Source organism: Salvelinus fontinalis, chromosome 5 (assembly GCF_029448725.1).
Source record: "Salvelinus fontinalis isolate EN_2023a chromosome 5, ASM2944872v1, whole genome shotgun sequence".
Lineage (NCBI taxonomy): Eukaryota > Metazoa > Chordata > Actinopteri > Salmoniformes > Salmonidae > Salvelinus > Salvelinus fontinalis.
This window is the reverse complement of record NC_074669.1, coordinates 7,312,327-7,332,461: the sequence shown is the minus strand read 5'-3', so window position 1 is coordinate 7,332,461 and position 20,135 is coordinate 7,312,327. Positions and strand designations below refer to the sequence as shown.

General features: G+C 42.0%; 2 protein-coding genes across 4 annotated transcripts in view; both read right to left on the bottom strand.

The window, feature by feature from the left end:
• The window catches only part of LOC129855013 (ATP-binding cassette sub-family C member 8-like), a 156,257-nt gene extending 147,621 nt beyond the window's left edge, over positions 1–8,636 (bottom strand). For 2 of the 3 annotated variants that reach the window (XM_055922243.1, XM_055922244.1), the window contains exons 1-2: positions 8,102–8,636; positions 2,039–2,201 (exon numbers count right to left, since the gene is read on the bottom strand). In XM_055922243.1, coding sequence (XP_055778218.1) covers positions 2,039–2,201; positions 8,102–8,122 — 184 coding nt within the window. In that variant the 5' untranslated portion in view covers positions 8,123–8,636. Of the gene's footprint in view, positions 1–2,038; positions 2,202–8,101 lie in introns of those variants that run through there. The other variant, XM_055922245.1, reaches the window with a different exon arrangement.
• A 512-nt stretch (positions 8,637–9,148) lies between these two features.
• The window catches only part of LOC129855012 (harmonin-like), a 39,554-nt gene continuing 28,567 nt past the window's right edge, over positions 9,149–20,135 (bottom strand). Inside the window, exons 15-20 of the mRNA XM_055922242.1 lie at positions 18,605–18,637; positions 17,798–17,851; positions 15,247–15,346; positions 14,748–14,857; positions 14,217–14,272; positions 9,149–10,293 (exon numbers count right to left, since the gene is read on the bottom strand). Coding sequence (XP_055778217.1) covers positions 10,281–10,293; positions 14,217–14,272; positions 14,748–14,857; positions 15,247–15,346; positions 17,798–17,851; positions 18,605–18,637 — 366 coding nt within the window. The 3' untranslated portion in view covers positions 9,149–10,280. The remainder of the gene's footprint in view (positions 10,294–14,216; positions 14,273–14,747; positions 14,858–15,246; positions 15,347–17,797; positions 17,852–18,604; positions 18,638–20,135) is intronic.

The window sequence follows — 20,135 nt, the reverse complement described above, 5'->3', positions numbered from 1 at the left end:
ATGACACCTGGCTCAATACCCAATCTAGCCCTACCAGTGCGGGGAGGTGGAATAACCCGCACGGGGCTATGCACTCGTACAGGAGACACCGTGTGCTCTACTGCGTAACACGGCGCCTGCCCGTACTCCCGCTCTCCACGGTAAGCCTGGGAAGTGGGCGCAGGTCTCCTACCTGCCCTTGGCCCACTACCTCTTAGCCCCCACCAAGAAATTTTTGGGTGTTACTCACAGGCTTTTTGGGCTTCCGTGCCAGACGCGTTCCCTCATAACTCCGGTTCCTCTCTCCGGTAGCCTCTGCTCTCCTCAGTGCCTCCAGCTGTTCCCATGGGAGGCGATCCCTACTAGCCAGGATCTCCTCCCATGTGTAGCAACCTTTCCCGTCCAATACATCGTCCCAAGTCCATTCCTCCTTCTTTTTCTGTCCCTTACTCCGTTTACTCCGCTGCTTGGTTCTGGAGATTTGGTGGGTGATTCTGTAACGGCGGTCCTCCTCCTCTTCTACCGAAAAGGAGTATTGAGGGAACCAAGGCGCAGCGAAGTTTGAACACATAATTTATTAAAGAAAACACGAACTTGACTAAACTAACAAAACAACAAACGGTGTAGACAGACCTAGACGACGAACTTACATAAAACAAGAAGAACGCACGAATAGGAAACATAGGCTACACAAATCGAACAAACCGTAAACAGTCCTGCGTGGTGTACAGACACGGAAGACAATCACCCGCAACGAACACTGTGACAACGCCTACCTAAATATGACTCTTAATTAGAGGAACGCCAAACACCTGCCTCTAATTAAGAGCCATACCAGGCAACCCAAAAACCAACATAGAAACAGAAAACATAGAATGCCCACCCAAACTCACGTCCTGACCAACTAACACATATAACAAACTAACAGAAATAGGTCAGGAACGTGACAGACATGCACTTTCAACTGTGGGAGCTTATATAGACAGGTGTGTGCCTTTCCAAATCATGTCCAATCAATTGAATTTACCACAGGTGGACTCCAATCAAGTTGTAGAAACATCAAGGATGATCAATGGAAACCGGATGCCACTGAGCTCAATTTCGAGTCTCATAGCAAAGGGTCTGAATAATGAATAAAAATTCAAAAAACTTGTTTTCATTTTGTCGTTATGTGGTATTGTGTGTAGATTGATAAGGAAAACATTTTATTTAATCCATTTTAGAATAAGGCTGTAATGTAACAAAATGTGGAAATAGGGAAGAAGTTTTAATACTTTCCAAATGTACTGTACATAATGTTTTTATCCACTACACCTAGACATTTTTATGTCTTTATGTCAGTATATTACAATATTATTCACAAGTCTCCATAACCACAAGTTCTTACATAAGCATTTACAGAGCTCAGAACTGGCACTGGACAAACTCAAACTTTAAGTTACAGAACCATGTAGCAGTTAAACTTGTACAATACTTCCAGTCACGGGTAGACAAAAATAACAAATTAAAAACTTTACCACCCATGACTGTATTTGTTAGTGACAGAGAAATGGTTGTTGAATTTGTTCATTTCCAGTCCTCTGGACCTCACCAAGTGAGTTCCTCTTGTAGGCTAATATTATCAAAAAATGTAACTGTTTAAGACAATACATTACAAATATCAGAAGTCCTTCCTTTGATATCAATCAATGGACATGCAAAAACACAGATATTAAAAACAATCCTAAAAAGTCTAGCTGCAGTAAAGCATGCTGGGAAATATGATAACGATAGAGGTGGTTTTGATGGGAAGGTTTTACTCTCCACAGTAAAAATGACATAATCACACTCTTACACTGGTTATTAACACCCACACTGGGGTTCTTTTACACCACTGAGTATTCATTTAACACTTACAGAGTTCATTTAACTCCTGAATCAACACTAGAAATGTTATACTGAAAAATCAACACTAGGTAACACTGGCCAATTTGCTGTGTGTGTGTCTATATTTTCCCGGTCATGTGATTGTTGTGTGTGTGATGGGGCCGGGGGGCTCTCGCCTTGTGCGGACACTCACCAATGAAGAGGATGGGGAAAGTGATGAAGAGCAGGAAGATGTGCGGCACCACATTGAGCGCGTCCAGGAAGCAGCCGTTGTTGAGGACGCCACGGTCCACGTTGTACGCCAACGAGTTGTTCTCGTTTCCACAGAACGCCAAGGACATGGTGGAACCGGGACTCTACGGAGGAACCCGACACAGGAACAGGAGGAGGAAGAAGGGGAGGAAGAGGAGGAGAAAAAAGAGAAAAAATGAGAGAGAGAATCTCTCAGATCATGATGTTGCTTTTTAGATGTATTTCCAGTAGCAGGTCTTGAGGTTAGAAGGTTAGAATGTGACCTCCTCTCTTTGTTCCTCTCGTCGCTCACATCCTCACTCCCAGATCCAGAGGGCAAGGAGGGAGATAGAGAGGTGGGAGCAGACAAAGGGCAGTCACAGTCCAGTTAGAGGGAGACAGCATCCCCCTCTCCGATCCTCTCCGGGTGTCTAAGAAGCAGCTTTGTCGGCAGAGAGCTTGCTGGTAATAAATTCCTACATTCTGATCCCCAGTCTCCAACACACATCCTTTACGCCAGCGTCTGCTCGCCGGCCGGCTTTGTCTGCTCGCTCTCTCATGCAAAACGCTGCACAGCTCTTCTGGAACACATAACACAGACAAAAGGACACAAAACACACACACTCACACACACCGACTAGATAGAGGGGAGCCCTTCCTCGATGCACCTGCTATTCCTATCTCTGTAAATAAGATTTCAGAGTCAACCTTGCAAGATGATACATAAGGCTGAATGTGAGACAGTTCGTCCCTAAAGAGCAGACGGCCTGCTAGAGGTGGCAGGGAGGGAGGGAGGGAGGGAGGGAGGGAGGGAGGGAGGGGGGGAGGGAGGGAGGGAGGGAGGGAGGGAGGGAGGGAGGGAGGGAGGGAGGGAGGGAGGGAGAAATAGAAATGGGTGAACAAGACAGAGGAGAGAGAGAGGGGGGTGATCAAAGAAGAGGATGGGTGAGCATGAATGAAAAGAGAGAAGAGAGAGACACACAGAGAGAAAGAGAGAGAGAGAGAGAGAGAGAACCAGAAGTACCAATGCTGACATCACAGAGACGAGTGGTACGTGAGAAGAATGTTGAAACATGCTAAATCTAAATCCCAAACAGAATGGAATTTCTAGGAATTACATAATCATATTCCTCCATGTATTCTTTACATTTCTACACATTCAGCACATTCAGCCCTGAGGGCCAGAAAGAACACAGTGGGGCAGAATAACTAGGTTGCACAAACACACTAAACCACATAACATAGGGACAGGCAAAATGAAAGGCATCCTGAAATGTTAAGTATGTTATTCTGTTCTTTTTTTTCAGGATTATTCTCTCTATAGATCCCAAAGACATTCCGGTTGTTCACGAAGTTCATCAGTCCGAGCTACAGAATGCAAAGAGTAGATTGACTAATCTTTATATAATAGTTCATTAGATAATCTGTGCAGTGGCCAGCTGAGGTGTTTAAGTTCAGAGGTGACTCCTGATTCTAGCGGGAGAGGCAGGGAGGAAGGGGCACGGAGTGAAGATGCACAGCTGGTCGTCTAGACACGATACCTGATCCCTGCCTCGACCCCGAGCCAGGGGGAATGCCAAATCTGTAACTCCGCCCCTTAATTTCCTGTCCCGCACCAAAATACCTCCCCAATTGGGAAGGCGTGGAAAGCATAAGAATAAGTTGGCATGAGCGACATACCCAGTAGCTTTCACAGACATCTCCAGGAAGAAATTTTAAATATCCACTACATGACCAAAAGTATGTGAACACCTGCTCGTCGAACATCTTATTCCAAAATCATGGGCATTAATATGGAGTTGGTCCCCCCCTCTTTGCTGCTATAACAGCCTCAACTCTTCTGGGAAGGCTTTCCACTAGATGTTAGAACATTGCTGCAGGGACTTGCTTCCATTCAGCCACAAGAGAATTAGTGAGGTCGGGCACTGATGTTGGGCGATTTGGTCTGGCTCGCAGTCAGCGCTCCAATTCATCCCGAAGGTGTTCGTTGGGGTTGAGGTAAGGGCTCTGTGCAGGCCAGTTAAGTTCTTCCACACCGATCTCGACAAACCCTTTGTGTATGGACCTCGCTTTGTGCACAGGGGCATTGTCAAGCTGAAACAGGAAAAGACCTTCCCCAAACTGGTGCCACAAAATTGGAAGCACAGAATCATCTAGAATGTCATTGTATGCTGTAGCGTTAAGATTTCCCTTCAATGGATCTAAGGGGCCTAGCCCGAACCATGAAAAACAGCCCCAGACCATTATTCCTCCTTCACGAAACTTTACAGTTTGCACTATGTAGTCGGGCATGTAGTGTTCTCCTGGCAACTGCCAAACCCAGATTCGTCCGTCGGACTGCCAGATGGTGAAGCGTGATTTATCACTCTAGAGAACGCGGTTCCACTGCTCCAGAGTCCAATGGCGGGAAGCTGTACACCAATCCAGCCGACGCTTGGCATTGCGCATGGTGATTTTAGGCTTGCTCGGCCATGAAAACCCATTTCATGAAGCTCCCAACGAACAGTTCTTGTACTGACATTGCTTCCAGAGGCAGTTTGGAAATCGGTAGTGAGTGTGGCAACCAAGGACAGACAATTTTCACTCGCTACGCTCTTCAGCACTTCGCGGTTCCGTTCTGTGAGCTTGTGTGGCCTACCACTTCACGGCTGAACCGTTGTTGCTCCTAGCCGTTTCCACTTCACAATAACAGCACATACAGTTGACCGGGACTTGTTGGAAAGGTGGCGTCCTGCGACGATGCCACGTTGAAAGTTACTGAGCGCTTCAGTAAGGCCATTCTACTGTCAATGTTTGTCTATGGAGATTGCATGGCTGTGTGCTCAATTTTATACACCTGTCAGCAACGGGTGTGGCTGAAATAGCCAAATTCACTAATTTGAAGGGGTGTCCACATAATTTTGTATATATAGTGTATATACACTATATATATATATATATATATATATATATATATATATATATATATATTGTAGCTTTTCTATCTTAATTTTGATTGACATGTGCAACAGACCTAGGTTGAAATAATATTTGAAATCTTTCAAAATGTTCTGCGTTTGCTTTAGCCTGCCTGGAGTGTCAGGTCGGCAGGCTTTTGCACTTTTCTGACTTTTCTAATGGTTCCATTGTAATCAAGCACAGATAAAGTATTTGAAATTATTTCAAATAGTATTTCAACCCCGGTCTGATGTACAACAACCAAGAATTCCTAACCTAGTTGTTTAAAAAAAAAAATCCTCTGTATTCACATACGTGAGTGGCCAGCTTTAGCTGTCCCTGTGGCTGTGTTACGCGTAACATTTTCGTGTGTCCTGAACTTGAGATTCAGCTAGCAGAATTAAAAGGGGAGGGGCAAAACATAACACCGGCTCAGAGGAATGCTTTAATGTTCTCATGTGGAAATCTCACGTGGAATGTGGAACTATTTAGAATGGAACTCACGGTGGAAAGCTCTTGGAACCTTCAGGAAACGTACAGAAAATCACTGACCAGTGGCCAAAGAGACCCAAAGAGACCGGAGGTAGCGGTCCTGCTGCTGGGTTGTTGCCCTCCTACGGCCTCCTCCGCGTCTCCTGATGTACTGGCCTGTCTCCTGGTAGCGCCTCCATGCTCTGGACACTACACTGACAGACACAGCAAACCTTTTTGCCACAGCTCGCATTAATGTGCCATCCTGGATGAACTGCACTACCTGAGCCACTTGTGTGGGTTGTAGACTCCGTCTCATGCTACCACTAGAGTGAGAGCACCGCCAGCATTCAAAAGTGACCAAAACATCTGCCAGGAAGCATAGGAACTGAGAAGTGGTCTGTGGTCACCACCTGCAGAATCACTCCTGTTTTGGCGGGTGTCTTGCTAATTGCCTATAATTTCCACCTTTTGTCTATTCCATTTGCATAACAGCATGTGAAATTTATTGTCAATCAGTGTTGCTTCCTAAGTGGACAGTTTGATTTCACAGAAGTGTAATTGACTTGGAGTTACATTGTGTTGTTTAAGTGTTCCCTTTATTTTTTGAGCAGTGTATATTACAGTAACAGCATTGGTATACTGTAAAATATTATACTGTAAAAATAGTAACAATATACCGTAAAATATGGTACGGTAACATACTGTTCCTTTTTTTACCGTAACTTACAGGTAACTGGCTGCCAGTAAGTTACTGTAAAAACAAGAGGATATTTTTTTTTTAAGTGTAACGTGACGTGGTGAGAAAGAAAAAGTAAGATGATGTTGTCAATGATCTAAGGTCAGTTATGGAATTGTATTTTGGGAGAGAAAGTTGCTCCGAAATCGACAAAGGGATACCAGGAGCATGAATGCCTGGCTCGGGCTTAATATACCTAATGATAAATCAAAAGGTCTTGAGATGCTTTTAGTAGTATGGTCACATTTTCCCATCACTTTCTGACTAAAACAACAAGTAGTAAACAACTAAATGATGAGCTTCTTTGAGAGAAAACATCGCTGGTGAGTAATTTGTGCCAAATATAAAAAGCCTAGGTTTCTCATTGGAGTTTTTATTTTACTCTAAAACAAATACGGAGCGCAATACTTCTGAAAGTACTTTTCACCTTTTGTTGTGTTATATCCTAAATTTAAAATGGATTAAATGTTCACTTATTGGGTCACTGGCCTACACACAATACCCCATAGTCAAAATGGAATTATATATATATATTTTTTTAACAAATTAATTACAATTCAAGAACTGAAATATCTGAAGTCAATAAGTATTCAACCCCTTTTGTTATGACAAGAGTAAATAAGTTCAGGAGTACAAATTTGCTTAACAAGTCACATAAGTTGCATGGACTCACTGTGTGCAATAACATTGTTTAACAAGATTTTTTGAATGACTACCTCATCTCCGTACCCCACATATACAATTATCTGTATGGTGCCTCAGTCGAGCAGTGAATTTCAAAGACAAATACAACACCAAAGACCAGGCAGGCTTTCCAATGCCTGGCGAAGAAGGGCACCTATTGGTAGATGGGTAAAAAAAAAGAGAAGAAGTAGTGCATGCTGAAGTTATAAATTACACTTTGGATGGTGTATCAATACACCCAGTCACTACAAAGATACAGGTTTCCTTCCTACCTCAGTTGCCGGAGAGGAAGGAAACCGCTCAGGGATTTCACCATGAGGCCAATGGTGACTTTAAAACAGTTACAGAGTTTAATGGCTGTGATAGGAGATAACTGAGGATGGATCAACAACATTGTAGCTACCCCACTCCTCTCTTCCCTCTCTGTCTATCATTTATATATCTACCCAATACCCTCTAAACCCCCTCTGTAGGAACTTGGTGACCTATCCTCTAATCCTCCTTTCAATCAGTTAATTCAGTCTGTCAGTTACCGATCCAGTGGAATGGAGCTAAGCACTGGCAAAATCCTAGAGGAAAACCTGGTTGTCAGCTTTAAACCAGACACTGGGAGATTACTTCACATTTCAACACTACAATAACCTAACATACAAGGCCAAATCTACTGGAGTTGCTTACTGTACCAAGAAGACAGTGAATGTTCCTGAGTGGCCGAGTTAGAGTTTTGACTTAAATCTTCTTGAAAATCCATGGCAACACCTGAAAATGGTTGTCTGGCAATTATTAACAGACAGATTGACAAAGCTTGAATAATTGTGCAAAGAATAATGGGCAAATGTTGCACAATCCAGGTGTGGAAAGACCTACAGCTGTAATCTCTGCCAAATGTGCTTCTACAAAGTATTGACTCAGTGGTGTGAAAACTGATGTAAATAAGATATTTCTGTATTTAATTTTCAATAAATTAGCAAACATTTCTAAGAACATGTTTTCACTTCGTCATTGTAGGGAATTGTGTGTAGATGGGTGAGAGAAAAATCGATTTAATCCATTTTGAATTCCAGCTGTAACACAACCAAACGTGGAATATAATTCAAGGGGTATGAACACTTTCTGAACGCACTGTAACTGTTTCGACCAACTCATTCAACAGCTGAGCCATTTATCAAGCGTCCACAGATCCAAAACACTTACCGGTTTGTGTCGTGAGATCATAACGTTCCAAGAGCAACTGGACTTGACTCCACTGTAATTTTCAAAATTTCTTCAGTCACCGAGTGCAACAAAAAGACACTCTAGAGAGATGATTTCAATTCAAAAGTAGGCTACGGAAGTTATTTCACAATCGTTAAAAAAATCGCAGATGTGGTGCATCTTACTTTCTCCTCTTGTCTTGAATGTTTTCAAAAAACGACAACAAAAAACACTGAAAGAAACAAACAAGAAATCACATCTGCAGATACCAGAGTTTTTTCCCTATTTGTTTTTAAACGAAGCTAGAGTCTATCACGTCCTCAAACAAAAGACAATTGGTTAACTGTCAGAAATGATTGATGGATTCCGTGACCATCTGGCGTTCTGTTCTTTTACCAGGAGCTGGCCACGGTACTTAAACCGGGTACGGAGGAGGGAACGCGAGACACAATTTCTAGGGTACCTTTGTCTTGAGCATGAGCCTTCGACTACTGTACACAACCCGGTCGAGCCAATGCATTCACACACAATGGTCTATAGACAGTCACGTATGCCACCACATTTGAAAATGAACTGAACGTCATTGCCTGAGCAGTGAGCATCGCTATTACATCGTCACCTTGTGTATTAGAGCTTTAGGCATGCACTCCTAATTGAAGTACTTCATTTGTAGACACATGCAATTGATAAATGTACAAACAATTTCACACAGGCTACAATAATTAAGATTAATATTTTATGTGTTCCCGCAGTGTAAATTGGACACGACAAGTGGCCAAATGAATTACCAAACCATTAAGGGAGACCTTGCCAAGTACTGTAAAATCAGGAACTCCACTTTAGACCAGGAGTGGAACACGACTGCCCCCTGTGGACGTTAATCATTTCACAGGAGTGCATAATGAGTGAGATTTAAGATATCCACAACAATATGTTTTATTAATGCAATGATAGAGAGAGAGCGAGAGAGAAATTAAACTAACTAATGCATTAGAATTCTAGCATTATAAACTGTCTGAATCGTCTAAGTCAAGAAAATCTCATCAGTCAAAGTGAACAAATACCTTTATTGATTCTGAGGGCGTTGATTTCAGAGGAGGGACATTGATTACATCACAGTGTGCCTGCCTACCTGCTGGGCCTCGGGGTCTGCTTCTGATTACCCATTGTAACTGAATGATAATATCAAACACCTTTAATTGGGGGCTTAGGGGTGTTATTTCAACGAGAGCCAAGGGCTTGTTATGGCATACTAGAAGGCTATAAAAAATAAAATAACTCCATATATACACAGTATAAGCTTAAAGTAATTTACTGGCTAAACCACGGGCACTGTGATGCCGAAACATTGGTGGTTAACACAATAAATGACTGGGTGCTTATTTGTAGTGTGTGCCTCTCTGTATTAATTTGTTTATAGCCTACAGTTTACCTGCCATTAGTCAACACCACTACTAACATGTTTGGGTGTTTGGCAGCTCATGCTTTGATCTATGGCATACTAGAAGCTCATTGAGATGTACTAAGCATTTAATTAGACTGTCAGTATTACCAGCTCCACTTGGGAAAGAACAATACAGGCCTGTTGACACTCGGGCTCTTCGGAGTTCAGGTTTTCACCACTGGATTGACTCAAAACTCAATAAGATACACTTCCTTTTCTGTGGTGTACTAATATGAGTAGAAGGGGGGTTACCAGAGCCATGTATTTAGAGAGTTGGGACACATTTTAGAATGTTGAAATAATGTTCTAAATTGTAGACATTCAGTTGCACAGCATCGTTTAAATATTGCCCATATTTAAATGGGGAGCTAACATGGCTGCAATAGAATTTTGTAGTGTCATGTAAATACATAATAATGCAGTAACCTCAATGTCTCAACTCTCTACATATATAGCTCTGGGGATTATGTACCCCAGATCCATATTATTATATATATCAGAAGTATCTGTACTGGGATCTAAATGAAACTCAACAGAGGATGAAGTTCAGACAGTTTACAGGTAGCACATCACAGCGTGGTTCTGGTTCAACAGACTTGTTTTCAGTAATGATCAGCATTGCATTTGAAACAGTTTGATGCGGGGATTTGATTGTGACGATAGAAGTATGTCAGAGATAATGAGACGGGTGGTTGGTGGGTATGGCTTGTTTGACAGGCTGGGTGACGAAGTGACTCAGAAGAACGTCCTACAGAAAGATAGAAACAGGTGAATTACTTGGATGTCAACCGTTGAGGAGCCGTAAAACATGTCTTTAGTCACAAGTAGAAGCAAGTTAGAAATAACACCACATGCAGATGTGTGGAGATACCCTATAGGTCTGTGTTCTCCATAGTGAATTGATTGAATCCACCGGTGGGTTCCATTGGATTCTATTTGAGCCATGAATTGTTTCAACTAGATAGGTCATAATTTGGTACATGGGAACATTCCAAAAAAGCATTTGGTGGGTCACAGCACCAAAACAGTTGGGACAGTTTGGGGACCACCACTATAGTAATCTCCCAGTATACTGTACCAGTCAAAAGTTTGGACACACCTACTCATTCAAGGGTTTTTCTTTATTTTTTACTATTTTCTGCATTGTAGAATGATGTTGAAGACTTCAAAATTATGAAATAACATATGGAATCATGTAGTAACCAAAAAAGTGTTACACAAATCAAAATATATTTTAGAATCTTCAAAGTAGCCACCCTATGCCTTGATGACAGCTTTGCACACTCTTGGCATTCCCTTAACCAGCTTCATGAGGAATGCTTTTTCACAGTCTTGAATGAGTTCCCACATATGCTGAGCACTTGTTGGCTGCTTTTCCTTCACTCTGCGGCCCAACTCATCCCAAACTATCTCAATTGGGTTGAGGTTGGGTGATTGTGGAGTCTAGGTCATCTGATGCAGCACTCCATCACTCTCCTTCTTGCTATAATAGCCCTTACACAGCCTGGAGGTGTGTTGAGTCATTGGCCTGTTGAAAAACAAATTATAGTCCCACCACACGCAAACCAGATGGGATGGCGTATCGCTGCAGAATGCTGTGGTAGCCATGATGGTTAAGTGTGCCTTGAATTCTACATAATCACACACAGTGTCACCAGCAAAGCACCCCCACACCATCACACCTCCTCCTCCATACTTCATGGTGGGAACCACACATGCGGAGATCATCAGTTCACCTACTCTGCGTCTCACAGGTTAGAACCAAATATCTCAAATTTGGACTTGATGATGTTGAAGACTTCAAAACTATGAAATAACATATGGAATCATGTAGTAACCAAAAAAGTGTTACACAAATCAAAATATATTTTAGAATCTTCAAAGTAGCCACCCTATGCCTTGACAGCTTTGCACAGACTTGGCATTCCCTTAACCAGCTTCATGAGGAATGCTTTTTCACAGTCCACCTGTCTAATGTCCATTGTTCGTGTTTGTTTCTCTTCTTATTGGTGTCCTTTAGTAGCGGTTTCTTTGCAGCAATTCGACCATGAAGGCCTGATTCACACAGTCTCCTCTGAACAGTTGATGTTGAGATGTGTCTGTTACTTGAACTCTGTGGAGCATTTATTTGGGCTGCAATTCCTGAGGCTGGTAACTCTAATGAACTGATCCTCTGTAGCAGAGGTAACTGTGGGTCTTCCTTTCCTGCGGTGGTCTTCATGAGAGCCAGTTTCATCATAGCGCTTGATTGTTTTTGCGACTGCACTTGAAGAAACTTTCCAAGTTCTTGAAATGTCCTGGATTGCCTAAAGTTCATGTCTTAATGTAATGATGGACTGTCATTTCTCTTTGCTTATTTCAGCTGTTCTCGCCATAAAATGGACTTGCTCTTTTACCAAATATGGCTATCTTCTGTATACCACCCTTACCATGTCACAACACAACTGATCGGCTCAAACGCATTAAGAAAGAAAGAAATTCCACAAATGAACTTTTAACAAGGCACACCTGTTAATTGAAATACATTCCAGGTAAAGTAGCTACCCTTTGCCTCATGAAGCTGGTTGAGAGAATGCCAAGAGTGTGCAAAGCTGTCATCAAGGCAAAGGGTAGCTACTTTGAAGAATCTCAAATATAAAATATATTTTGATTTGTTGAACACTTTTTTGTTACTACATGATTCCATTTGTTTTATTTTATAGTTTTGATGTCTTCACTACTATTCAACAATGTAGAAAATAGTACAAATAAAGAAGAACCCTGGAATGAGTAGGTGTGCCCAAACTTTCGACTGGTACTGTAGGTCAAAACATGTAACAGTCCCTATTGACTAACGTCAATCAGAGCAACTGCTGAAGGCTGGCAGAAGGCTATGTCAAGACCGATGTTACGCTATGTATGGCAGTGACCTCTTAGGACAGATCATTAGATATACACATATGTGCAGTATGTCTATGGCTCTAGAAGACGGGCACTGTGTCATTCATTGTGAAATGAAGTGTCTAAAATGAGAGGTATAAAACTTGACTTGAAGCTGGTGTGTCCTTGTTTCTGATTGACAGTCACATGAATTAGATGCATAGTGCACAATAACAAATAGTCCACCTCCCCTAGGGCTAAATAGATCATGGCAAACATCCCCTTCTGTCAGGGGCAAAGGGGTGCGTGGGGGTAAGGGTTTACCCTCAGGTCAGGATGGAAGTTTACGGTTAAAACTGGAGCCGGTAGCCGTGTCTGTACACTGATGCACTGCCTTGAAACACCTTTTTTTTCGCAGTGGGACTGACTGATGCTGACTTAGGGCTGGACACACACGTAAAGACGAAGACACAGTCAGACAAACACAGTGGGACACACACACACGATATAGAGACATGAACATGGACAGATACACAGTCTGACAGACACACACGATATAGAGACATGAACATGGACAGATACACAGTCTGACACACACACACGATATAGAGACATGAACATGGACAGATACACAGTCTGACAGACACACACGATATAGAGACATGAACATGGACAGATACACAGTCTGACAGACACACACGATATAGAGACATGAACATGGACAGATACACAGTCTGACAGACACACACGATATAGAGACATGAACATGGACAGATACACAGTCTGACAGACACACACGATATAGAGACATGAACATGGACAGATACACAGTCTGACAGACACACACGATATAGAGACATGAACATGGACAGATACACAGTCTAACAGACATACACAACACTGACCAGGTTCACTAAGGGAGTGGCCATCTAGCTAAAATCACATCAGAGTTAACACATAAAGAAGTGAATTAAAACAGTACACCCAGCATCTACTTTCAGTTGAATCATTGTGAGCATTTGTAGGCTATGCATTCACATCAAAAAAAAATGTTGAACCTTTATTTAACTAGGCAAGTCAGTTAAGAACACATTCTTATTTACAATGACGGCCTACCGGGGTACAGTGGGTTAACTGCCTTGTTCAGGGGCAGAACGACAGATTTTTACCTTGTCAGTTTGGGGATTCAATCCAGCAACCTTTTGGTTACTGGACCAAAACTCTAACCACTAGGCTACCTGCCGTCACATAGATTGTACTATATGTTGAGTTGATGGAGAGATTATACTACATGTTGAGTTGGTGGAGAGATTATACTACATGTTGAGTTGATGGAGAGATTATACTACATGTTGAGTTGATGGAGAGATTATACTACATGTTGAGTTGGTGGAGAGATTATACTACATGTTGAGTTGGTGGAGAGATTATACTACATGTTGAGTTGGTGGAGAGATTATACTACATGTTGAGTTGGTGGAGAGATTATACTACATGTTGAGTTGGTGGAGAGATTATACTACATGTTGAGTTGATGGAGAGATTATACTACATGTTGAGTTGGTGGAGAGATTATACTACATGTTGAGTTGGTGGAGAGATTATACTACATGTTGAGTTGATGGAGAGATTATACTACATGTTGAGTTGATGGAGAGATTATACTACATGTTGAGTTGATGGAGAGATTATACTACATGTTGAGTTGATGGAGAGATTATACTACATGTTGAGTTGATGGAGAGATTATACTACATGTTGAGTTGGTGGAGAGATTATACTACATGTTGAGTTGATGGCAAATGTACTTACACCTCATCTTCGTATTCTTTTGGAGGTGACACTGCTATCACCAGCTCAATCCAATCCTAAAGACACACAGACATATAAAGAAATAATCAAATCTATCACGTTTGGCTCATATAACATCTTCCTAAAACTGTGATGACATGTCTATCCCTCTTCCATACAGTATTTCTATGGTTACAAAATATCACAAAGGACCTTTTGGTAAAATTGATTCCGCCCCTCCTCTCTCTTCTCCACCACACACCTCCCCTCTCCTCACTATAAAACCAACTGGTCTGATTGGGAATGTTTTGATTGGGTCTGGCCTTTATAACCATATCAATAAAACTCATGTACGGCAATAAATGACCATCAGTACAAATGATCAGGGTAGTACCAAACAATACAGCATCAATATGATACATGTCTGTTTAATGAGAATAGTAATGAGCGTAAGCTGCCTAACTCATCGATTAAGGCTGTGAGAAATACACCCGCCAGTATTTCTGATGGAAGATATTGTTGTCAGAGTTGCTGTAAAAGAGACAGTAGTACCCCTCCACTGTTCCAGGCCAAGTTCAGAGCATTCTCTCCTTCTGTCAGTGAGGAGTCAGTCAGGACCTTCCCATTCACAGCCATCACCTCATCTCCTGCTACTATCCCACCTGGGGAGGCACACACACACACACAGGACAATAAACTCATTAATTGTTGTCTGCATTTTTTATTTTTTTATTTTTTTTTTACAAACCACAACCTTAGTGCTGCCTATGTAGATTTAATTTTTGCTTTGGAACCAGATCCCACTCAAAAGCCTGGGATTAGTTTCTACTATAACGTCTCCAAGAGGATATGAAATGAGTCAGAGATTCATGTTTGTCAGGTTCTTTATATGAAGCCAAAATCAATCAAGTGTTGAAACACATTTGTCTATGTACACCAACAAGGAATGGCTAAAAGCCGTATTGATGAAGTGCATTTTGAATAGAATGCTTTAACATATACAAATGGGGTTGCTTTCTTATGGACTTCAGTATGACATTTATGGACTCACCATGTTTGTCTACTGAGCTTCCATCATAAATGGCAGATACCACTAGCTTTCCCAGAGGGGAGTCTACACCCCCCTCCACGGCCAGATCAAGTGGTCCAACCTAAGGTTAAGAGAGATCAAATCAAATTGTATTTGCCACATGTACCGAATACAACAGGTGTAGACCTTACAGTGAAATGCTGAATACAACAGGTGTAGACCTTACAGTGAAATGCTTACTTATAATCCCTTACCAACAATGCAGTTTTAAGAAGAAAAGAAAGAGGGGAAGAAAATGCATTTACTATAATAAACTGGATTTAAAAAATTATCTATAAAATAAAACATAAAAATAAAACATAAGAAAAATATCAATAATTAAGGAGCAACAATAAAATAACAGTAGCGGGGCTATATACGGGGGGTACCGGTACAGAGTCAATGTGCGGGGTCACCGGTTAGTCGAGGTAATATGTACATGTAGGTAGAGGTAAAGTGACTATGCATAGATAATAAACAGAGAGTAGCAGCAGAGTAAAGGGGGGGGGGGGGGGGGGGCAATGCGACGACAATGCAAATAGTCCGGGTAGCCATTTGATTAGCTGTTCAGGAGTCTTATGGACTTAGATTTGGTGCTCCGCTATCACTTGCTGTGCGGTAGTAGAGAGAACAATCTATGACTGGGGTGGCTGGAGTCTTCAAGGAACTTGAAGCTCTCAACCTGCTCCACTACAGCCCCGTCAATGAGAATGGGGGCGTGCTCAGTCGTCCTTTTCCTGTAGTCCAAAAATCATCTCCTTTGTCTTGATCACGATGAGGGAGAGGTTGTTGTCCTGGCACCACATGGCCACATCTCTGACCTCCTCCCTATAGGCTGTCTCATCGTTGTCGGTGATCAGGCCTACCACTGTTGTGTTGTTGGCAAACTTACTGATGGTGTTGGAGTCGTGCTTGGCCATGCAGTCATGGGTGAACAGGGAGTACTGGAGGAGACTGAGCATGCACCCCTGAGGGACACCGTGTTGAGGATCAGCGTGGCAGATGTGTTGTTACCTACACTTACAACCTGGGGCGGCCCGTCAGGAAGTCCAGGATCCAGTTGCAGAGGGAGATGTTTAGTCCCAGGGTCCTTAGCTTAGTGATGAGCTTTGAGGGCACTATGGTGTTGAACGCTGAGCTGTAGTCAATGAATAGCATTCTCACATAAGTGTTCCTTTTGTCCAGGTGGGAAAGTGCATTGTGGAGTGCAATAGAGATTGCATCATCTGTGGATCTGTTGGGGCGGTATGCAAATTGGAGTGGGTCTCGGGATTATGTGATAATGGTGTTGATGTGAGCCATGACCAGCCTTTCAAAGCACCTCATGGCTACAGACGTGAGTGCTACAGGTCAGTAGTCATTTAGGCAGGTTACATTGGTGCTCTTGGGCACAAGGACTATGGTGGTCTGCTTGAAACATGTTGGTATTACAGACTTAGACAGGGAGAGGTTGAAAATGTCAGTGAAGATATTTGCCTGTTGGTCAGAGCATGCTCGGAGTACACATCCTGGTAATCTGTCTGGCCCTGCGAATGTTGACCTGTTTAACGTCTTACTCACATTGGCTACGGAGAGCGTGATCACACAGTCATCCGGATTTGCTGATGCTCTCATGCATGCCTCAGGGTTGCTTGCCTCAAAGCGAGCATAGAAGTTATTTTGCTTGTCTGGTAGGCTCGTGTCACTGGGCAGCTCGCGGCTGTGCTTCCCTTTGTAATCTGTAATAGTTTGCAAGCCCTGTCACACCCCACGAGTGTCGGGGCTGGTGTAGTACGATTCAATCTTAGTCCTGTATTGACTCTTTGCCTGTTTGATGGTTCGTCGGAGGGCATAGCGGGATTTCTTATAAGTGTCCAGGTTAGATTCCCGCTCCTTGAAAGCGGCAGCTCTACGCTTTAGCTCAGTGCGGATGTTGCCTGTAATCCATGGCTACTGGTTGGGGTATGTACGAAGAGTCACTGTGGGGACGACGTCATCGATGTACTTATTGATGAAGCCAGTAAGTGATGTGGTGTACTCCTCAATGCCATCGGAAGAATCCCGGAACATATTCCAGTCTGTGCTAGCAAAACAGTCCTGTAGCTTAGCATCTGCGTCATCTGACGACTTCCTTATTGAGCGAATCACTGGTACTTCCTGCTTTAGGTTTTGCTTGTAAGCAGGAATCAGGAGGATATAATTATTGTCAGATTTGCCAAATGGAGGGTGAGGGAGAGCTTTGTACACGTCTCTGTGTGTGGAGTAAAGGTGGTCTAGATTTTTTCCCCTCTGGTTGCACATTTAACATGCTGGTAGACATTGGAATTACATGTAATTCATTACATACGGTTTAAAGCTTTAGATGCATTGTCATCATCCTACTGAATGTCTGTCTGAGGCAATAAAGGAATGGTTCTGCAGGGCAAGATTAGCTGTATGGTCCCTGAGGGAAAATGGGTTTTGATCCTTCTTTCCTTCAGAAAAAGCTTAGCAACCTGAGAAGTATAGTCATAACTGGACAGTTCATCCTGAGGGGGGGGGGGGTTCTCATTACCTTTTTGATTCTCAACAGTTTCACGTCTCGTCCAGCTATCTGCTCCGAGGAGAACTGTTAACACAGCCAGAGAGCGGGATGGTTACATCACAACACTGGATCACAGTGAATAGACACGTACACATAAAAAGGGGTTCCAAAAGGATTCTTCGGCAGTCCCCATAGAACCTTCCTTATTCAAAGAGTTATCCTATGGGGACAGCCGAAGAACCCTTTTAGGTTCTATATACTGTAGCACCTTTTTTTCGAAGATTGTATAGATGGTACAATCTATACATTATATCTTCATGATATATGGCTTTAGATGTAGAAAACTGCTTCCCTGCGGTGCATTTACTTTTTCAAAGAAAGATGAGAACAAAAGAGATGTTCCACTGAGGTTTCTAGGAAGGCTATAACACAGAATGTCTGTAACAGTGACTCAATGAGGATCTATGGTTACCTAGAAGGCATGGCTCACATTGGATGGAGACTGACATTTGCACACAGCTTTATAGTCAAAGACACAATTCACAGATTTTCAAAAGGCACATCTTCTGTTTGGTCTCTTGGTAACGATCTTATTGGCATCCCAGTGGGCACACACTGGTTGAATCAATGTTGTTTCCACGTCATTTCAATGAAATGACGTTGAACCAACGTGGAATAGACGTTGAATTGACGTCTGTGCCCAGTGGGATATGAATGATCTACTTCTTCAAAGAGATGTATTTGCATATGGTTGGTTCTACACCTGTATACATGACATGGTCCTATATGTCTAATAGTCTGGCAGATATATACAGGCTAAGCTCAGGCATACAGTACCATGGAGAGGGGATCAAAGTCTTCCACATATTTCTGAAAGACAAACATCATATAATTAGACCGGGGTTTCTTTGGGACCCAAAGTCGGCCCTGAGAATGTGAGAGGTGGGTCGCGAGTTATGAGTAAACATTTATAATCACACACTGTTTCTTCTTATTTTGGGTTGTTCGAGGACAGTACATTTTTCATTTGGGTCTCGAGCTGAAAAAGCTTAAGAGCCTCTGGATTAGATAGTTCACCGTGTCATTTCTGCATTGAGGTTTAGCACCACTAGGAAACATGGTTGAGCAATAGGCCTGCAATTATAGCCTTATATCACCCTGGCCTCAACTGATTTATTGCTCTAGTACATACAAAGGATTTGGATAATTCTGACATTTTACACAATCTGTGATGTAAACTGAAATGGCAGTTCTTTCTTTTGTTAGTTTACAACATTGTAAAACTTCTTCATAGGTTCAACACAAACCAGGTCAATGTAGCGTATCATTTATCATTATGTATCTAAATGACTTTTGCATGTAATCAGGCCCTAGCAGAGAATGAGTGTGCTGAGTGTTGAAGAGCTAGATTTCTTTTGACAACCATTTCTATGTCTTTAAATGTACTTTAAATGGATTAATTTAATAATATGAGAAAAGCCAAGGTTGTGGATCCGTTTTCCATATTTTTCCATCTCGAGCTTTGTAAAACAAAGGTCTATGCGACTATAGCGATAAGAACGGCAGTATGAATATCAGCTAACTATATATTCAACTCTTTAAATAAAATTGTTGCTTCAAAAACCAATGTTTTATTGCTAAAACCAACACATTTCAGCGTTTCAATGCAATGGTTGTAACTACAGTGGCTTGCAAAAGTATTCACCCCCTTGGCATTTTTCTTATTTTGTTGCCTTACAACCTGGAATTAAAAAAAAAAAAATTGGGGGGGGGGGGGGTTGTATAATTAGATTTACACAACATACCTAACACTTTGAAGATGCAAAATATTTTTTTCTTGTGAAACAAACAAAAAATAAGACAAAAAAAAACAGAAAACTTGAGCGTGCATAACTATTCACCCCCCCAAAGTAAATACTTTGTAGAGCTACCTTTTGCAGCAATTACAGCTGCAAGTCTCTTGGGGTATGTCTCTATAAGCTTGGCACATCTAGCCACTGGGATTTTTGCCCATTCCTCAAGGCAAAACTGCTAAAGCTCCTTCAAGTTGGATGTCCACTACATGAAATCCAAATAAAAATCAATTTAAAATTACAGGTTGTAATGAAACAAAATAATAAAAACGCAAAGGGGGTGCAAGGCACTCTATAAAACATAGATTTTTGAAGCAAATTTCCATTGTTACTGAAAATCAGTTTTCATTTTTCTCCCCTGTTCAATCCCTTTCGTTTGAAAAAGTGAGATAGCGACCGCATTTCTAATTTTCACTTCAAAACATCTCAAAAGGAGTTGAAAATAAAAAACAAAACAGGCTTGTTCAATCTGCCTTTCACGTGTCTCTGCCTGCTAATGTCACGTTCACAGTGTG